We start from the raw sequence: 20,046 nt of genomic DNA, 5'->3' as shown, positions 1-20,046 counted from the left end.
TCCACTCCATGGCCTGTCACTCAGCCTTTTGCACCTGACCCACTGACTCTGTTCCCCTTCTCTGGGGCCGCACATCACACCCACGCCAGAGCCCCCTGATATCATCGGGCAGCTGCTGAGACTCTGTGTGGGGGTTTCGGAGCAGCCTGGACAGTCAAGAGGCAGCTTGGGCAGTGGTTGCTTCCAGGTGACCCTGAGCAGCTGGCGCAGTGGGTGATGGCATGGCAGGAGGGGCTCTCCCAGGAAGAAACCAATGACCTGTCATTCCTTATTTCGGGCTGTCTGCGTGGATCTCCACAACGCTGTTCTCTCCGTTGTGAAAGCGAGAGCGGAATATTAAACCACCCAAGCCGTCGCTGTGTTTCCGACAAGCTCCATGCCGGGGAGGAAATTGGAACCACATGAAATATTTACGCTCCATGTTGCGGAGCCGCTGCTGATGCGACAGGCAGCGTGTTGTTGTGGTTTGTTTGGGGTTTGCTTTTTACCTTTTCCAGAGTGGATTACCATACGCCTTTCAGTGAGGACACTGCGCACGGTGAGACTGTCCCTCCGGGGCATCATCTGGAAGGAGGAGGCCACCGTGATGGACAGGAAGAGGCTCTAAGAGCCCAATGTCTAGGTTGTGGACCTGAGCCAGAGCAGGGAGCACCAGCTCCCACCTTGAGAGCCGTGTCACAGGGGGTGACAGCCTCAGCCTCCCAATCTGCACCCCCCCAACCAGGCACAGGCTCTTCCCAGGTAGACTTAACCTGGTCACATCACTATTCCTTTTGGTTTTAAGGACTGCCGCCTCCCAATGTCTGCTGGGAAACCTGGTTTAAGGGGTCCTTGGCCTTGGTGCTGCCTGCAGACACCACTCACCTCCATCACCTGCTCATGAGTGCCCTCCCCAGAGTGGACTGCACACCAGAGCCCCACGCCGTGGGTCCACTAATCTTCTCCCTAGGCATTATGTCGGCTTGCACCCCACACAATCAGTTCTATTTGAAGACTTTTTCTTTTCTTTTCCTTTCTTTGGTGGAAAAGAATCAAACCTAGGGTTTTATAGATGCGAGGAAAACGCTCAACCCTGAGCTACAACTCCAGCCCCATACTGAATTCTTATTTTAAAAAAATCTGATTATACGAGTGTTTCCTAAGAATGTACTTACATGTGGGTTACTCTTTGGGGGCAGCAGGAATTTGATGGACACTTTTCAATTTCTGGAGGGGCAAGTTTTACATGGTAAGGCCTGTTTAGCTTCCCATGTAGCCACATTTTGGGTGTGGTATCCCCCACACAGCCAACACATGTTTATCGAGCATTTATTATGTGTCATGGACTGGGCTAAGTTTTGTGTCTTCCTCCTATCATCCACATACAGAGCTTGCTTTTCTCTTTTTTCTTTTCTTTTTTTTTTCTTTCTTGGTAACTAGGGACTGGATCCAGGGTGTTTTACCACATCCCAGCCCTTTTTAATTTTGTGACAGGGTCTCACCAAGCTGCTGAGGCTGGCCTGGAACTTGCGATCCTCCTGCCTCAGTCTCCTGAGTCGCTGGGATTGCAGACGTGTGTCCTCACGCCCGGCCCAATGAGCTGCTAAGGAGCAGATAGAACTTTTACCAGAGTCTCTCCTCATAGGGCTCATTCCTGGCCAAGCCACCACCGAATGCCACCTCACAGGAGGCCCAGCCTGGCTTAACAAAGTGCAAGAAGACACAGACTTATCTGCAACTTTTCAGAAGTTTTATTATAAAGAGAGTTTGAGAGAAGGACCGGGCACCAAGACAGACATTTGCCGGGCCAGGATACAGCTGCAAACGACGCCAAGAACCAAAACCAAAACCAAACCCCAAACCACGCACACGTTAGGATAAACTGCAACTTTGTTCTCAAGTTTTCTTCATAAATAGCTAGACAAAAAGAAATAAAATTGTTGCTGGCAATTTTAAATAGGTGGACATATGGTTTACAAAAAAATAAAGGGGAATGCTTCCCGGTGGGGCTAGACATTGTCCGGTTCTCAGGTGCGCATGGAGAGACCCTGTGACAGCTGCTGTGTGCACGTCTCCCTCAAGAGAAAACTGAAAAACGATGCGCTAAGGGTCATATAAAACGCTTTGTACCTTAAAGGAAACTACTTCTCTTCCCCCACAAAATAATCTTACAGATGTCTTCAGCACAGTTCTAAAACACTTAGTTGACTACTTACACGGAGCCCACAATTCGTGGGGCTCGGGATCTTTAGTTCACACTGGAAAACCTGCGCGTCTGTGGCTGGGCCGGCCCCTGGCCGCGCATCTTGGGGCGAGTTTCTGTTGGTCAGTGACCCCGGCAGGGCGGCCCAGTGAGCTTGGGCTGGGGTCAGACGTCCAGACAGAGGGGACTGTGTGCAGGGCGAGGAGCGGGGTCCGCGGTGACCCTGGAGCAAGCAGGTCAGCGGGCAGAAGGTTCCTGCAGGTTCTTCCGGCGGGCGCCGGGCAGCGGGCTGCCTCTGCAGAGTCTGGCGGGAGGTCGAGGAAGAGACTCAGCCCAGGGCAGGGGTGTGTCACTGCTATGCTGGCCGGTCACCCTGCCTCCTGCCACGGCCTCTCTGCTGTGGGCAGCCCTCCTGGCTCTGACATGCCCTTCCAGCCAGCCTCGGGGAGGGGAGGGAGGCGGGATTAGGTGAGGTAGAGCGATTTGTCTCTGGGGAGCAGGCTGTGGAGAGAGAGGGGCCGTCAGAGCTGCTGGATGGCCCCCTGGCGCTGTGACACGGGCCAGGGGACCCCAGGGCCCTGGGCTCTGGCCCTTCGCCCTGACCAGCTGCCCCTCTGAGGTCAAATCGGGGATGGCCAGGGTCCTCCTGGCGGTCCACCCAGCTGAACCAAAGGGCCCTCCTGGATCCTCCCCGGGGGGTGCCATCCTCAGCTCCAGGAAGAGGGCAGCGTGCGTCTGCCCTTCAAGGAAGCCCAGCCCAACGTCCCCCGGGCTCTCATGGCAGTCTGTGACCACCATGTTTCATTTGTATGCTTCCAAACAGAAGTACAGGCGGCAGGTGGTTTTTATGGATTTAGAACAGGGACCAACATCTGTGCTGGGCACAGGGTGGGCCCGGGGGAGGCTCGGACAGGGTCACATCCCTGAAGGACCTCCTGCCCCTGGCACCCTGACACTGGGGAAGGGAACTGCGGTGAGGGGAAGGGGCTGAGGAGAGGGGGTCTAGGGGAAGGGCGTCCCTGTGCAGCGGGTCTGCCACCCATGCAGAAGCCGTCCTGGCGAGTGTGGGGTCACTAGTGCCCGGCAGTATCCTGTGTGGCAAGAGTGATGCAGGGCTGGGGGGGTTGCTGCCTGGTGGCAGAGCCGGCCACCCCTCCACTAAGCACTGGTGACCCACCTTTCACAGCGTGGGGCTCTGCAGGGCATCTGCCTGGGCCCAGTCCCCCCAAGACCTGCGGATTCGCTTTTGCTAAGGGCACGGGGACCGGCTGGCAGGGTGGGGGCTGGAGCTCCCCGTCCTGTCCCGGCTTTCCCTCTTGCTGGCTGAAACCAAGTTCCTCTACCTTAGAGTTGGTGTGGCCTGGCTCCAAGGGGGCTTTCTGGAGGAGGGGCAGTTAGCGAGGTGGACCAGAGAGAGCCGCGTGGTTCTGGGGAGAGGATGCTGCTGCAGGGCTGGGGGGTTTCTAAGGTGGGGGCTTCATGGATTGGACAGTTGGCCCTTTCTCCCAGGGGACCACATCCAGCTCCTGCACACCCCGACGTCCCCTTCTCTAGGGAATGGCCCATGGCAAATAAGACCTGCCTTCCACAGGGGGCCCCCCTGGGGCCTGTGGGCAGCCCGAAGCTGAGGGCTGACTGACAGGGGCTCTTGGTGGGACCTGCATTGTGCCACCAATCCTGCTTCAGGGTCCCCTGGGATCAGGCAGTATGGAGTGTCCAGCTGAGGGCGTGTCCTTACCGACCGCTTCCCCTGCCCCGACTTGCCTTTCTCACCCACTTCTCCCATAAGCCCTCCAGGTGTCTCCAAGGACCACCTTAGGCTCTGCTTCTGGGGAGCCTGGCCTAAGGCACGGGGCCTACCTGGGAATGTCATATGGAAGAATTTTTGGAAAAAACAGGACAGAAGGCATAAAGGTGGCCTCGGTGTGCCCAGTGGGCCGGGGTGTCAGGCTGGCTGAGTGTGCTGGGCCCCTGCTTTGCTCTGCACTACCTGCAGGCTCCAAGTGTCCCCTGGGCAGGGCTGATGACTCAGCTCCACGTTTTCCTGAGCCACTCCTCTGCCCCTGGCTGTCCCTATTCCCATTTTCCCTGGGTGGGTGGACAAAGGCAGGACCCATGGAGGCTGACCGGGGACTGACCTGCAGGTGCCAACGCCACACTCCCCGCTGGGGTAGCTGCTGTCCCAGTCCCCGCTGCTCGTGGAGCTGGATGGCCCAGGTGAGCGGGGTCCCGAGCCGCTGGGGAACTCAGAGATGTGCGGGAAGTCCTACGGGGGGAAGGAGGGATGGTGAGTGGAGAGAGGCCCAGGGGAGGCCTGACTCAGGAGGCCGGGGTGGTGCAGTCACCCTGTGTCTGAGGGCGTCCCCTCTGCAGAGGCACCTCCTGGGGGTCACAGGAGGTCCACTCTGCTCCCGTGGAGCACCTTTGGAAAAGTACCTCTGTCTTAGCTGAACCAGGGGGTGACTTTCCTATCCTGAGCCTCAGCTTCCCGATCTGTCAATGCAGGGACCGGGCGGAGTGTGAGCCTTGGAACAGTCTCTGGGGCACTCAGTGGGGCTCAGGCCTCGAGGGCTTGCAGTGGAGCCAGGGGCTGGGCTGATCTGGCAGGAAGCTCAAGTGGACGGAGGGTGAGAGGGGCCCTGGGAGAGCCGAGGGATCTAACTGGCAATGTTCACTGCATCCCCTGCCTTGCGGGCACGGCACAGGAGACCCATTTCAGATATGGGAAAACCGAGGCCAGTACTGGAATTCTGCAACCACCTCCCCTCTTCTGAAGGGTCACAGAAGACGGGGCCATACTCAGCCCTGCTTACCTGTGGCCCTGGAGGCGAGGGGCTCATGGCCAGCTGCACCTGGAGCGCCATGGGTGTGGGCAGGACGGGAGGCTGGGGGGCCGGGGACATGCTGACAGGTGGGCTGAGGAGGGCACCCTGTGCATGGGGTGGCAGGGGCAGCTGCTGGTGCAGGGGGGGGCTGAGCGGGAAGGAAGGCGGTGGCGGTGAGGACGCGCTGAGCCCGGGCAGCAGGGACTTGGAGCCCAGTGTCCGGGCGAGGCTGGCGGGAGAGGCCCCGCTCCGGAAGGCCTGCAGGTCAGAGGGCGTGAGGAAGGAGGCCAGGCCCGGCATGGAGTACATGGGCTGCTTGGGGGGCAGCAGCTTGGCGGGGGGGTTTGCCTGAGTGCTCTTGGTCTCGCCTTGGTCCGGGGGGCTCTGGAAGGAGAAGAAAACCAGTTACTTTGGAGAAGAGGTGATGACAAGCCAGGACTTGGGCTGTGAGACCAGGGTGTCCTGGTTGGCCTTTGGGGAGAGCCGTGAGCTGTGGACTAGCCAGCCACAGCTCTGACCAGGCCACCTGCCACCTCCCCGACTTTTGCTTGGATGCTGGGGATTGAGCCAGGTGGAGTTCAACAAGTACATCTCCAGCCCTTTTTAGTTTTTATTTAGAGACAAGTCTCACTAAGTTGTTTTTTAGGGCCTTGCTAAGTTGCTGAGGCTGGCCTTGAACTTGGCAATCCTCTTGCCTCAGCCTCCGGAGCCCCTGGGATTACACGCATGCACCATCAGCTCCTGCCCACACGTTTATCCCTGCATGGCCCCCCGCCCCTGGGGGAGTTCCATGGTCCTGGGTCTTGCAGCAAAGACAGGGTTGTGGCAAGCATCCTCTGGCTATGCCCCTCCCCAGCCTCTATGCCCCTGCATGGGCCCCTCCCTCTGCTGGGCTCTGGCTGGAAGAACTCAGCAGAACACAATGCACATGAGGCGTGGGCCGGGTGCACTGTGGTGCACTACAGGTGTGACCTAGAGGTCTCACCCAGCCTTTCCAAGCCCCTGGAGCCAGCCGTTCCCATGGGCCCCAGTTCTGGGTCATCCCTCTTGTCAGTTACCTAGGCATCCTGTTACCTTGGAGACGAGGCTAGCCCTGTAGGCTGCCAGAGCTTTCAGATACTCCTTCTTGGCTGCTTCAGTCTTCCTCTTGTAGGCCTGGAAAATCCAAGACATGGGCAACAACCGGGAGAATGTCACAGAGGGGTCACCATGCAGAGCCCAGGTTGAGAAGGCATGGATTCTAGGGCCATGTGTGGATGAGGGCAATGTGATCAGAAGATGGGTCAGTCACTCGCTGGCCCCTCTCTGGGCTGCACAGAGAGTGTGGAGGACAGGGAAACATGCTTCACCTCTCTGGACAGTGGTACCATTGGCTTCAGAAAGACGAAGCTTCTGGAAGCCCTCTCTTCTGACCCAGCCTGATGCCCATTTCTTAATGCTGCATGCTGGCATGAACCCTGCTTGTTCAGTGTCTTAGTCTGGATTTATCTTTGCTCATGTTGTTATTAGGAATTTTGGACCTAGGTTCACATGTAGTGTTGAGGCTTGGCCAGTGGTAATGCTCAGCTGATAGAGCACTGGCCTAGCATGTGCAAGGACCTGGAGTCAATCCCCATCACTGAAACAAATAAACAAATAAATACAAATAAACGGGACAGTGTGGGAGGTCAGACTCTCAACAACCTTGGCTTGCCCCTGGGCTGCACTGGATGGGTCGGAGTAGTGGGCGGAGCCTTCAGAGACAGGGGACCTGAGATCCCTACCCCCCTAAGACTGCTCAAAAGGGAGAGGGCCCACTCCCCCACACAGAGCGGCGCCATAGGAAGGGAGACGCAGGCCAGAGCGTGCCAAATGGAAACGGTGGTCCCTATGGCAGAAGTGGGCAGGGCCTGCCATGCCTCTGGTCCTCGGCACTGCAGAAAAGCCCAGGTGACGCCCAGCGCCACCAAGCATCCCCTGGCCCCAGGGCTCTCGAGCAGCAGGAGCCTCATGGGCCACTTGTGTGGAGGTGGTGGCTAGAGAGCTGGAGAGTCCTGTCCCCTGGAGCTGCTCCCACCCAGGGATTGACAGGCTGGCGCCCCGCAGCCTTGCCGCTAGCCAGTTCGCCCTGCAGGTTCTACACTGGCCAGAGTTCTGGGGCAGGACTGTGCTCCAGGAGCCACGGCGGGATCCTCGATGACAGCCCTTTGTCACTGCCTTCCTCTCCCTGTTTCACCTCCCAAATAAACTTCTGCCACTGCCCTGGCCTATAGCCCCAAGGTGTTTTAAATTTTAGAGTCTGATAGAGAAAGCATTTCAAATAAATACATCGACGGTCTCTCTCTCTCCGGCCCAGGCTGCTGCTCCTGTCCCCATGTCCGCGTCTCAGCGTATGGCGTCTCCACCCACCCAGAAAGCAGAACAGAATCTCCAAAACGAGTCCCCACAAAGCTCTGCATCCACTGCCCCATCTGTCTGGTCCCAGCCATTGTCATCTCCCACCTAGTTGACAGGGGCCTGCCATGTCCACTCCACCCGCCTTCATGAAGCCAGACAAGGACCTGATCCCTTCCCTGGCCCCGCCCACCTCCCAGCTCCCAGCTCGTCTCTGCATTTAGCCACCCTGGACTCCCAGGGCCAGGCACTTGCCGGACCAGGCTTTGTCAGCACTGCTCCCCCTGCCGGAAAGCTCCCCTGGCCAAGGGAGCCCACCCTTCAGGTCTCACCTGGCAACGTAGTCCCTGCCCCAGGACTAAGTCTGTTCCCTCCCTTTTTGTTCTCAGGTACCCTCCTGGCATGTGACACAGTCACCATTGTCATTTTACATTATCTGATTATTGGATTAATTGCTCTTAGGCCAACAACCCAACGGAGCCTCCTGGTTCTACAGACCTGGGTGTGAGTCCTGGCTCCAACCTGACTCAGGACAGGTCAGCCTCTGGTGTCTCCATCTCCTCATATCATAATAGGCAAACGATGGCCACTCCATGGGGTGTTGCAAGGATGCAGTGAGGTCATGGTCAAGGGGCCCAGTAGAGAGCTCAGCCCAGACATGCTCAGAGAATGGGAGCCAGCTTCCTTGTTTTACAGCTCAGAGAGGTTAGGTAGTCACTCTGAGGTTGCACAGCTGGTAACTGCTCTGCTTATAAGCTAGCTCTGTGCCCTGTTCTCCAGAGGCCTTTAGAGGGGGCCATAGGTACATGGCTAGGGGTACAGGAAGCTCTGGCCTGGACTTCAGACTTGAGTTGGATGGTCAACTCTGACCATTTCATGGACAGGAAGTAGAGTACAGAATGGTTAAACCATTGGTGAATACAACTGCAAAATAGTAGGGCTGGAAGGGACCACGCTTCCTGGCTTACGGATGGGCAAGCTGAGTCCAACTGCCTTCTGCAGGAGCCTCTGGTCCCAAAGGCTGGTTCTGGCCTCACACCTTCAAAGTCTGCCCTGAGTGTGGCCCAGAAAGGGATGGTGGCTCACCTGCTTCTGCTCCTCTCCCAAACTGTCCCACATGGAGGCCACGATTTTGGACACGTCTCCGAAGGTGGCACTGGGGTTCTGCCCCTTGATGGCAGCCTGAGTGTCTCTGAAGAAGAGTGCGTAGGCCGACACGGGCTTCTGGGGCTCATTGGGGTCCTTCTTCTTCTTTTTCTTTGGGTTCTTGGCCTTTTTCCCTGGGTCTGCAGAAGGTCTCTTCTCTCCTGAGATCTGCCCAGGTGACAGGAGTCAGGTTCACACCAGCTGAACCTCCTGCCCGCGGCCGCCCCACCCAGCTCCAGGGGCTGGACCCTGCTCAGCATCCCACCAGGGGCCTGTCCAGCCTGGCTCACACCCGGGGAGCGACAGACAGAAAGAGACACACAGCCTGGGTAGGAGGCTGGGTATTGGTTTAACTCATCAAAGAGAACCAGGACAAGTGGAAAGTCGATTCCGAGAAATCTAGACGCCTCTGTGGTCCCTGCAAAATTGACTGCTGATCCAGGTGACTAAATCGCATGGGAAACTGGCTAGTGCCCTGTAGACTTTTAATTCTGTCTGATGGATTTTTAATCTCTTCTGTTGATCAGAAATCATTTGTGTTCTTTTTATTTTTTATTTTAAGACAGGGTCTTGCTAAGTTCCTTAGCGCCTCGCTAAGTTGCTGAGGCTGGCTTTGAACTTGCGATCCTCCTGCCTCAGCCTCCCGAGCTGCTGGGATTGCCCACTGCACCTGCTTTTCTGTCCCTCCCCCTCCCCCAATTAATGTCTTTCTTTGCAAAATTCCCTCATCAGCAAGGAACAGGAGTCAAGACACATTCTGTTGGAGAAGCAGGGGTTCCTGAGTGGCCTGTTAGACCATGTTTGGGTCTGACCCTGTAAGGCTGTGCTGTCTTTGGGGCCATCTCCAAGTTTCAGATGTGTTTTTTCTTAACTGCTCTCCCTCTGCAGCCCCCTCCCGGGTGTGATCACAAACACTCTCCAAAGATTCCCTTGATCCTAAAAGGTCAGTCTCCCCAACCTGTAGCTGCTGTGCAACTCTGGGCCGGTGGCTCTCCCCTGCCCCCCGGGAGGTGGTGGGAAGGGATGAAGCTAATGTGACATCATCAGGCCAGCCTGGAGCTGGGGACCATCCAGAGAGGCTGTAGGATCACAATCCCACTTAGGGTTTCCAGAATGGGGAGAGGGTTGAGATGCTCGCCACAGACCTAAGTGGATCAGTAAGGACCCTCAGGCCATACCAGGACAGGGGCCTTGGGTCCACGGTCCTGGCTCTTGCTGCAAAGTCTGTGACTCAGTGTGTCAAGAAGATGACAGTGACACCATGAGCAGGTAAGGAAACCGGAGGCCAGAGGATGAGACTTGGACCTCCATGTCTGAAGGTCAAGGGGGGAAGAAACAGAAGACCGCTTCTGTCCTGGAGTCCCCTCTGCAGCCACCCACCACGCCAAGCCTCCGTCCTTCAGCACTACGTGGAGAGGTCCTTATGAGGAAGCAAGGCACAGGGCCATGGAGGCAGGGTCACGGGCCACTCTTCATTCTGTCGCTGGCTCATGGGAGAGATTGGATACAAACTCCTGCCTCTGACCTTTCTGGGCCTCTGTGCCCAGCAAAAAAAGAAGCTCTCTAACCAGGAGGAGGCTTGGGGTCCCTGCAAAGGACCAGGGTGTGGGCAGGTGGCGGCTCCCATCCCTGATATTTTGAAGAGGCCCACCACCTGTGGACTTGAGGGGTGCTGGGAGAGGGTGCACCCCCACCATGGGACCACGGATTTCGTGCCCCATCCCCAGTCAGTGTGGAATGCCCTAGGCCCAGAGGACCTCTGTTGGACTGCACATTTTTGTCAGAATAAGTTTTTAAAATGAGGGCTAGGTTAATTAGCTTGATTCAATCATTCCGTGTCACATATTCACACGACTGTGCACCCCATAAAAATATACGATTAATATTTCTCCAAATATCTAAAGGTTTTTGGGAGCAATATTTAACAAAAAGTTCCCTCAAAGGCCAAAGTGGCGTGAGCCCAGGCCCTGAGGCTCTTGCTGATGTCATCGATGCCACGGAAAAGACGCGCTGGCCATCGGGAATGAGACTTGGCCCTGTTTCCACGACATCTCCTCCCGCCATCCTTCAACATGGTTAGAGGGGGTCTCTGCTGCGTGAGTGAGGGCTGGGATTGAGGCTGAGCTTGCCAACAGTGCCTGGGAGATCTAGCACCTGAAGCCTGGTGTCCCGAGGTCCCCTGGGTGCTCCCCAATGGCTAACTGCTCCTGCCCACCTGACCCATCTGCTGATCTCTTCCTCCTTGGTCTCCAGCAAAGGGCACGGCCCCCCTCCCAGTCTTTTCCAGAGTGAAGTCCCCACAGATGGGAGAGCATCTGACAGCATTGCTGTCCACCCCGCCTACCTTGAAATGTGCTTCAGACTCCTCCTCCTGCGTGGAGCTGGAGGGAGAGGGGGTCGCCGACTTGCTCCCTGGGGGTGACGGGGAGCTGTGGGTGATGCTGCTCCGGATGCCCATCTGGGAGATGAGCTGGGACTGGCTGAGGGCGCTCATGTGGCTGGCCAGCATCGCGGGGCGACCCAGCAGAGGTCCTGGCCGGCTGGAGTCATAGGCAGCGACCTCCGAGTGCACCATCTCCTGGATCTAAGAAGGACAGGGCATCTGTGTTAGAAGGAGCTGGCCTGCGACACCCTCACATCTGCCCTGCAGGACTCGGAGGGCATTCAGATGAGATGGTGGGGGTCCCGGCTCTGTGCGGAGGGGGAGTTCCGTTCTGCTTGGACCTCTGCATGATTTGGAGCACGTGTGCGGGAACGAGGGCTCCCTGGCGGCTGGCCATTTTGTTGACATTCACCCTGGACAGACAGCACTCGAGCCCTTGCCAGAGAGTTCCGCCCAGCTGTGAATGATCATTTTACGGTATCGATCTTCCCTCCTGGAATGCATCTCTGCATCAATTCACTGTGCAACATAAGAGCAAGGAGTGCCAATGTTGGATGCCATTGTATCAGCCTGGCCCTAGCCCTGACCAACAGTTAAGTGACTTTGACCGACTAACTTAACCTCTCTGTGCCTCAGTTGTTTTCAACCGTACAATGTAGATAAAATCAAACTTACCTTCTCAGGTGGTTAAGGATCAAATATGTCTGGCATGTCATAAGCCCTGGGTTACAGAAGCATTTGTTCAATTCTTTGAATTAATAAACCTCGTGATAATGTTTAGCACTTTTCTTCCTTTAGCTCATTTTCCTATTAGCTTCATTTCTCGTGACATTTTCCAACTGGTTGTTTTCAGAATTCAAGAAGCCACCGATGGTACATACGAGAATTTCTCAATACTAAACACAGATCGGCGCGTCCTCTCCCCCATGCATCGTATACACACCTGCGCTTCCGTGAAGCTGGCCATTCGCACACTCATAATTCTGTTTATTTCCTCTGCATCTGCGATTGTTTCCTCTTTCTAGTTTCTAATGTTAAATATCTGCATTTTCTGTATTAGGCAAACTAAACAGGCTTTCAGGTTCAGGTATATCGTTCCCCTCCTCAAAATAACCAGATCTCAAATTCATCCCTCTGCTTCTCTGTCTCTGATGAATGTTAATATTCATTTTATCTTTATTAATCCCCCCATCTGCTTTTTAACAGTCTGTTAATTTAAAATCATCTATTCCCATTCTTTATTTTTAGTAATATGTTTAATGCTGTGAATTTTCCTTGGAGCGTGGTTTTAACATCTCTCACAGACTTCATCATGTAAGGATTGTGTTGTTGTTCTTTATTTTATGTACAGGTATTTATTTTATGATTTTTTTTCTTTGACTCAACAGTTGTAAAAGAAGAGTTCTGAGATGTCTAAGTGGTTTATTTCATTTTGCTACTAATTAAGTGAATTATTTGCACTTTTGAGAATTGGTTAAGGTTTTACTTGGGATCCAAATACAGTGAAATTTCACACATGTCCCATAGTTCTTGTAAGCTGAGCGTGGGCTATGTTGGCAGATGAACATAGCAGAATAACATTGCCTATTTGGTCAGCAGTGATTATTATTATTTAGACTCCTTTCTTACTTTTTGGCTCTAATCTGACACAGGCTTGCCTAGTTTGCCCCTGAGTTTTCTGCATCCATCAGAATCTCCCTTTAGGGGCTGGGGATGTGGCTCAAGTGGTAGCGCACTCGTCTGGCATGCGTGCGGCCCGGGTTCGATCCTCAGCACCACATACAAATAAAGATGTTGTGTCCGCCGAAAACTAAAAAATAAATATTAAAATTCTCTCTCTCTCTCTTTAAAAAAAATCTCCCTTTAATATTTAAAGTTTTTGTTTTGGTAGAAGTTGGGTCTTATTGTAAGAAGATGGCTAATTGCATCTTCCTTATGCATCAAATTTTTTTATGATTATAATGTATCTAATTTTTAGTCTCATTTTTTCCTTGAATTCAGTGTTGTCTGATATTGCTATTGCTGCCCTTGCCTATATAGTCTGTGAATCTGGAATGTCTTTATTTCTGAGAGAATGTCTTTTACGTATCTCTTAGTTTTTATTTGTTAGGATTATCTGTATCATATGTTGGTGTTTGTATTTTGGTCAGCTTTAAAAAGACAGCTGAGACAATATTTTCCTTTTTCTTTATACCTTGGAACAATATACAGCATAGATATTATATTTGCCGTAGAGAAATGTTAAGTGTTGTTTAGATATAAAACCATCTGAGGGGGGCTGGGTTGTGGCTCAGCAGTAGAGCACTTGCCTAGCATGTGTTGGGTGCTGGGTGCAATCCTTAGCACCAAATAAAATAAAGGGATTGTGTCCAACTACAACTAAAAAAATTTTTAAAATATTAACAATATTAAAAGCCATGGGAGGCCCAGTGTTTTTGTTTGTGTGTTTTTGCAATATTTTCCATGGATAATAGGTCTATTCTAGTTTCCATTTTTTCTTGAGTCAGTTTTGGTCATGTGTGTATGTGGACACACACACACACACACACACACACACACACACACACACACCTCCAATACATAATTATCCATTTCATTCAGATTTTAACACTAGACTATTATATTTTTAGTCCACTTTATGGTTTTGTTGTTAGATCCCTCAATATTACAATATTACAATTATAATTCTATAGTATACTACTGTCAAGGTATACTGTTTTTAAAATCTTTCTTTCTCAAAAGTTTGTATATCTTAACTGTCAATCAAAAGAACCAGTTCTTAATATTTAAAAAAATCAATTTGACAACTTCTTGATCATTATCAGTTGGACTCTGTTTGGATCTCAGGTGTCTTTTGCTATTTGCTTTTTATCTAGCTTTTTCAAATGAAGCAGTTTATTTCTTTGCTCGTTGTTTTTGTGGTACAGAGGCATCTGGGGCAGGGTTTCAAACAGGAACCAGGGTACCACAGGGGAGGCTGGACAATGTCTGCAGACACTTTTGGTTCTCATAACTGAGGTTGTTCCTGGCATCTGGTGGTGGTGGCCACGGATGCTGCTCCTCTCTAACTTGCCCCTGAACACAGAACTCTGTACCCCCAAATGTCAACAGCACTGAGGCAAGAAGGCCCGCTCTCAGGCCATGATTTTTCACAGGAGGAAAAATTTAGCTGCATCATATCAATATTTAAAAAATATTCTACAACTGAAGAGTTGGTTTTCTTTTTCTTTTCTTTTTGTTCCAAGTTTATTTGGAAGAATGTTTTTCATTTAATGTCTCCTTTGGTTATTGTGGTCAGAAAATGTAAATTTCAGAAATTTTATTTTATTTTTTTTTTGAAAATAGCTTCCATTACCGCTTAGAAGATGGTCAATTTCTGTAAAATTTTCATGCACATCTGAAATAATGTTCCCTCAGTCACATACGAATTTCTCCATATGCCTGCTCAGTGCAGTTTTGACTACTCTAGCTGTGAAATCTCAAGAAAAACGAGGAAAAGCCTACCATTTCCATTGTGTTAGTATCTCCACCGAATTTAAATAGGTTTTGTTCTTATATATTGATATAAAATTATTCATCCCTTTAATATATGAGAACATTGTGCCTTCGTTAAGCCTTCCCCTTGTTTATTAAAAAAAAAATCTTTGTCTCAATTCATCTTTGTCTTAAATCCCACTTTATCTGTTGTCATTATCACCTTTCCCCCCCCACTCTTTTATTTTTGTCCTGCATGATTTGAAGAGTGCCTTTGGTAAACAGCATCTAGGTAGATGTTGATTTCTAACATAGTTCTTAAAATATTGTGTCATACATATTTTATTATCAACCATAAAAAGACCTGAAAGTCAGACTTTAAAGTGAACTGTTTTAAAAGGTAGAGGTTTTGAAATCTTCTTTCCTCCCTAACATGCAACGCACTTTTCCTTCCTTAAATCTTGCATAAGAGACTGGCATTACTTCCTCAAGGGAGGGTTGGCAGTAGGGCTCTGTGGTAGGATTTGCTGTATTTTCTTCCAAGCCGAATGCTTTAGAATTCTTCAGTGAGGTACTCCTGACTCTAATTTAATATCCTGCCAACTCTTGATAATGGCAGATTTTTGAATTTCTGCAAAACTGTTAAGGGTGAAATGCTCTTAAAGTTATTCCAATTTGCACTGTTCTGATTACGAGCGAGGCTGAACACCTTTTTATAAGTTTACTGGGCCATTTGGGTTTCTGCTTCTGCTGCTGTTTCGAGTGTAAAGTAGCAGAGTTCTCACTTCAGCAAACAATTTGACAGCATCCAGAATATCAAAGGCATACACATCTGCAACCTGGCAATTCCCCTCCAAGGTATAAAGAACTTTCCTACATGCACAAGAAGAGAAATACACTGGAGTAAACGTTGGGAAAGGCTTTGAAATGGGCAGATGAGTGTCCTTTCAAAGCACTGCAGGGCATTGTCTAGGGGACTTCTGGGGTCATCAGATTCTGTCAGAGTGCTGTCTTTGACTAGGCTATTTTACAATTTTGTCAGCTGTAGAAAAACGATATTAATGCAATTGATTTTGTATTATTTAAACACATTTCAATTCTGGTGAAATGTGGATCACAAAATTTTCCATCTTAACCATTTTTAAGTACAGTTCAGTGGCATCAAATGCATTCAACCATCACCACCACAGAATTCTTTTCCTCTTGCAAAACCGAAAGTCTGTACCTGTTCAATAATAACTCCCCATTCCTCCCTGGTCCTGTCCCTCCAAGTCACTGTTCTGCTTTGTGTCTCTATAAATTGACCACCCTAAGGGCCTCGTCTAAAAGGAATCATATCATATATTTTTTTTGTGACTCCTGTATTTCACTTGGCATGATGTCCTTAAGATTCACCCACGTTGAAACATAAGTCAGAATTTCTTTTCCTTTTTAAAAGTTGAATTATACGCCACTGTGTGCATATTCTCAGGAGTGGAACTGATAGATCATACAGTATTTCTAGTTTTAATTTTTGAGACATCGCTACACTGTTTTCCCTAGTGGCTGTCCTGTTTTACATTCCCACTAGTAGAGTTTGGACATGGACGTCCCTCAAAGACTGATGGACTGAAGGCTTGGTCCTCAGCTGGTGGCACTCCTGGGAGGTGGTGGAAACTCTTTTGCAGGGATAGGTGTCCTGGTTAGAAGAGATGGGTCACTGGGGGCCTTGCCTTTGGAGGGTATATTTTGTCCTACTCCCCTTTACTCTCTCTCTCTCTTTTTCTCTCTCTCCTCTCTCTGCTTTTCTGGCTACCATGTGGTGACAGCTGTGTCTCATGACACCCGCGATCACTCCGTTCCTCACCATAAGCCCACAGTGATGGGGCCAATAGACTGTAGACTGAGACCTCTGAAACTTCGAGCCAAAGTAACTCACTCTTCCTTTTAGTTGTTTTTCTGTCTCAGTGGCAGAAAGGTAACAAACACCACCAATAGTGTGCAGGAGTTGTAACTTTTCCACATCCTCACCAACACTTGTTGGCTTTCTCTCTCTTTGCTGGAAGTCATCCAAATGAACGTGAGGTAGAGCGTAACTGATTCTTGTCCACAAAAATGTAAATAAAGGGCTGGGGTTGTGGCTCAGTGGTGGAGCACTTGCCTAACAGGTGTGAGGCACTGGGTTCAATCCCCAGCAACACATTAAAAAATAAATAAAATAAGTAAATGAATTTATGATGTCCATCTACAACAAAAAAATATTTTTTTAAAAATGCAAATAAATTTTTTCTGGTAGAGATATAATTGACCCCACTCTATTCTATTGCTGAATAGATATTAACCAGTTTGGCATTGACTAGAAAATTTCTTGCAACATTCCTGATTATTTATGTACATGTCTATTCTTTAGCTTCCTCTCTGAAAACAAATTGTAATGTTGTACAGACTTCTTCATTAATAATGAGTTGAATAAAATGTTGACGTTTTCATTTTATATTTGTCTGAGAATCATGATATTATATTTTGAAAATTACACATTACAACAAAGATGATCATGGCAGCAATTTTTTTTTTAATTCTAGAAAAACCGGAAATAATCTAAATGCCAAATGGGAAATAGTGAAAACCTGGTACTCACAAAATGGAATTCCATTCAAAGGGAGCTAGTGACCTGGAGCCACATCCACCAAGCAGATGCACTTGGAAATAGCAATTCGTGAAATGTTCCAGAAGGACACACACAGTCCAGTACGTTTATGTGTAAGTTTGAAACACACAACATTTCTATAAAGTGCTTAAGGGTATATAAAAATTCAGTAGAAGCATAAAAACACCTACTCCAGAGTAGAGGCAATTTCCTTCTGAGAAAGAAAGAGAGACAGAACGGGAGGTGAACTCGCATCTAGAATATTTATTTCTTCAAAAGCAAAAAAAAACTAATCACAGATGGGGGTGGGGGCAGCTCTTCAAAGCGAAGCGCAGAACTCAAACACGAGGGCTCTGGGGAGTCGGGGTGGGGACGCGCTGCCTGCCACATCACTTACACGCCCACATTATGCACCATGAAATGTCTCAAATAAGGCAAGACTGATCCGTGCGTGCATCGCCTGCCCGGGCTCCAGGCTGCACACTCAATGGCCTAATTGACATCGTCACCTGATGCCCCACAAGCACATCAGACGAACATGCTGAAAGGGAACCCTTCATTCTCCCAAAATCTTTTCCTCGCCCCCTCCAGCCCACTGTTTTCACCCAAACTGCAAAGGGCATGTTCATTCCTGCAGCTGCCAAAGCCACAAACTGGGGCACCTGCCTCGGTTTCTTCCTTTCCCTGACACCCCCTGCCCAGCCTGGATGCGCCCTGGATGGCCCCACAGAAAACTGTGGAGCTTCCCCACAACTCTCCCTGCAGGTCATCGTCACCCTCTAAAATATGTACATAAGGTCAGACTACCCCCCCCACACATACTCCTTGAAATCCTTCATGGGCTTCCTGACCTTCTTAGAATAAAAACTTGTCTATAAAACCAAAAATAACAACAATAATGGCTTTCTAAACCTCAAAGTTCCTTTGAAATAAAAAATTGCACAAAGGTATTTTTACATGGAGGCAATATTTGACACTCACAGGTTCCTGTGAGCCGAACGCTTTCTACTTTCTTCAGGTAACTGACATTTTCTGTTACCATTTATTTAACTGTTGCCTTTTTTCTCACCTCCCATTGAAAACATACCAAGTTTCCAGAACTTAATCTTTTCCGTAGTACTTTTGAACTCTTAAAACTTCTTTCTTGGAGTTTTGGGAGACAAATCTTGGGCTGATCATCTTGGCTTAGCTGGTTCTCAGTATTGTCGCTCACAATTTTCACTGCATTTTAAAATCCAATAATCACACATTGGATCTGAAAGCAGTCCTTCCTCATTTTGAATTTTCCTCATCGTGTGGACACCGATGGCATCGAAGTTTGTTAAGAACGAGTTGTTTTTTCTCCTCCTTTGGGGGAGCCGCAGCAGGCACTCTCTTTACAGCTCCGGGTTTTGTACCATTGTCCAGTGACATTTCTTTATAATCCTAATTCCTGGATGAGGACCTTCACATGGCAAGAGCAAATGCCTGCTGGATCTCAAATAAAAGCAGCACCGCAGGCCACCCAGGAAGGAGGCTGAATTCTCCACGCAGGTGCCTAGCTCCCGCCATCATGGAAACTGTGTCTTCCACAACTCTTGCCAGACCTTGAGGAGCCTGTGCGTTATGACAGACATGATTCTGGGGACCAGAAGCCCTCAGGGTCTCTGGGGTCAACTAGGAAGACAGAGCCCTACGTAAGACAGTATGTGACCACTAAGTCAGGGGTACTGCCACTCTGAGTCCCAGATGTACCAGGGCATTTTAACAAACTGGGTTCTAATTTCCCGGAGTCGGGGGCCTGCTATTCAAGGCTACCTTAGACCCATCTGCGTGGACACTGCCGGTGCCCAACCCCCCTCCCACTCCCTGTACCACGAGGCTGGATCCATCCCTCATGTGCTGGGAACATTGGAACCTGTCCCTTTCTCCAGAGAAGTGTCATTGGCCAAATGGGAGCTGCTGTCCCCTCAGGAGCTAGGACACCCCACCAACCCCAGGCCTGCAGCAGAGCACGTCATGGCTGGACTTGTGACCTGGCTGTGAGATGAAAGGATAAAAACGTTATGGTGAGAAACCAAGGCCCGGGGAAGGGCTCAGTTCCACACCCCTCTCTCAGCCTTTCTCCTGGAACCTCGTTGACCTGGGTCCCTACCTTTAGGATTATAAATAGCTGCCCCAGGAGTCTGACTACTCCCTCCCTTTCTTCTTACCCGTTTCCGGGAGCATGCTGTATGTCAGAGACCCTGCACTGGCCTTCAGCCGCACAGATTAGGAATTTTTTAAAAAGAGGAAAAAGCCCTAGTGATAGGATGGGTCTAAGATGTTGTCAAATAATCTCTAAATATTGCAAGAAACTGTGGACCAGGGCTCAGAATCTGGAGTTTTTTTTTATTTCCCAGAGGCGGAAAATAAAGTTTGGCGTTCTCCTCTCCGGGTGCTGCTGGCTGCTGCTCGCCCAGTCTGTTTCCCGCGACAAACTGGCTCAGGGCTGGAAAGGCGGCCCTTGGTGTGTGGTGCAGCTGGGCTCTGGGGCTCCGGCTGAGGCCACATCTCGGCTCACCCCTGTACGCCGGTGTCCCACAGCTGCTTCTCCAGAGGGAGCCTTCAAGAACCAGTCTCTCAGTGGTCCCTGTGTCCCAGTTTTCACTTCCTAAGCTCCTCCTGGTGATACTGAGCAGCAGAAGGTCACCAGCAGTGACCTCAACCTGGGAGGGACAGGAGTTTGTGGAGAAATCCTCCGCCCCTCTCTCCTGGACCAGACAGTTCTGGGTTGGCTGCCACAGGTCTCTCCAGGGCCCCAGGAGTTACCGCCGGGAGCCCACCCCCAAGTGGCTCTCTCCAGTCTCCCTCTCTCCCTCCCTCAAGGGGTTTCCTGGGTTCAACCCCCAGCAAACCACTTGCACCCAAACCCCTGCGTCAGGACCACATTTATTTATTTTTCTGGGGGGTGGGTACTGAGGATTGAACTCAGGGGCACTCGACCACTTTTTAGGGCACCGAGTCCCAGGTGGCTTCCTCAACTCCAGGGGCCATGCTGGCCGCTAGCTAGAGCCAG

General features: G+C 50.6%; 1 protein-coding gene across 6 annotated transcripts in view; it reads right to left on the bottom strand.

The window, feature by feature from the left end:
• Nucleotides 1-1,707: 1,707 nt before the first annotated feature.
• The window catches only part of Tox2 (TOX high mobility group box family member 2), a 126,272-nt gene continuing 107,933 nt past the window's right edge, over nucleotides 1,708-20,046 (bottom strand). For 4 of the 6 annotated variants that reach the window (XM_078051835.1, XM_078051833.1, XM_005327121.4 and 1 more), the window contains 6 exons: nucleotides 10,871-11,110; nucleotides 8,467-8,694; nucleotides 6,082-6,162; nucleotides 4,996-5,391; nucleotides 4,321-4,448; nucleotides 1,708-2,486 (listed from right to left, as the gene is read on the bottom strand). In XM_078051835.1, the coding sequence (XP_077907961.1) occupies nucleotides 2,420-2,486; nucleotides 4,321-4,448; nucleotides 4,996-5,391; nucleotides 6,082-6,162; nucleotides 8,467-8,694; nucleotides 10,871-11,110 (1,140 nt within the window). In that variant the 3' untranslated portion in view covers nucleotides 1,708-2,419. Of the gene's footprint in view, nucleotides 2,684-4,320; nucleotides 4,449-4,995; nucleotides 5,392-6,081; nucleotides 6,163-8,466; nucleotides 8,695-10,870; nucleotides 11,111-20,046 lie in introns of all 6 variants that reach the window. The other 2 variants (XM_078051834.1, XM_078051832.1) reach the window with 1 other exon arrangement.

This window comes from Ictidomys tridecemlineatus, chromosome 5, assembly GCF_052094955.1.
Source record: "Ictidomys tridecemlineatus isolate mIctTri1 chromosome 5, mIctTri1.hap1, whole genome shotgun sequence".
Classification (NCBI taxonomy): Eukaryota; Metazoa; Chordata; class Mammalia; order Rodentia; family Sciuridae; genus Ictidomys; species Ictidomys tridecemlineatus.
The sequence above is the reverse complement of the archived record's forward strand: the minus strand, read 5'-3'. Positions and strand labels throughout refer to the sequence as shown.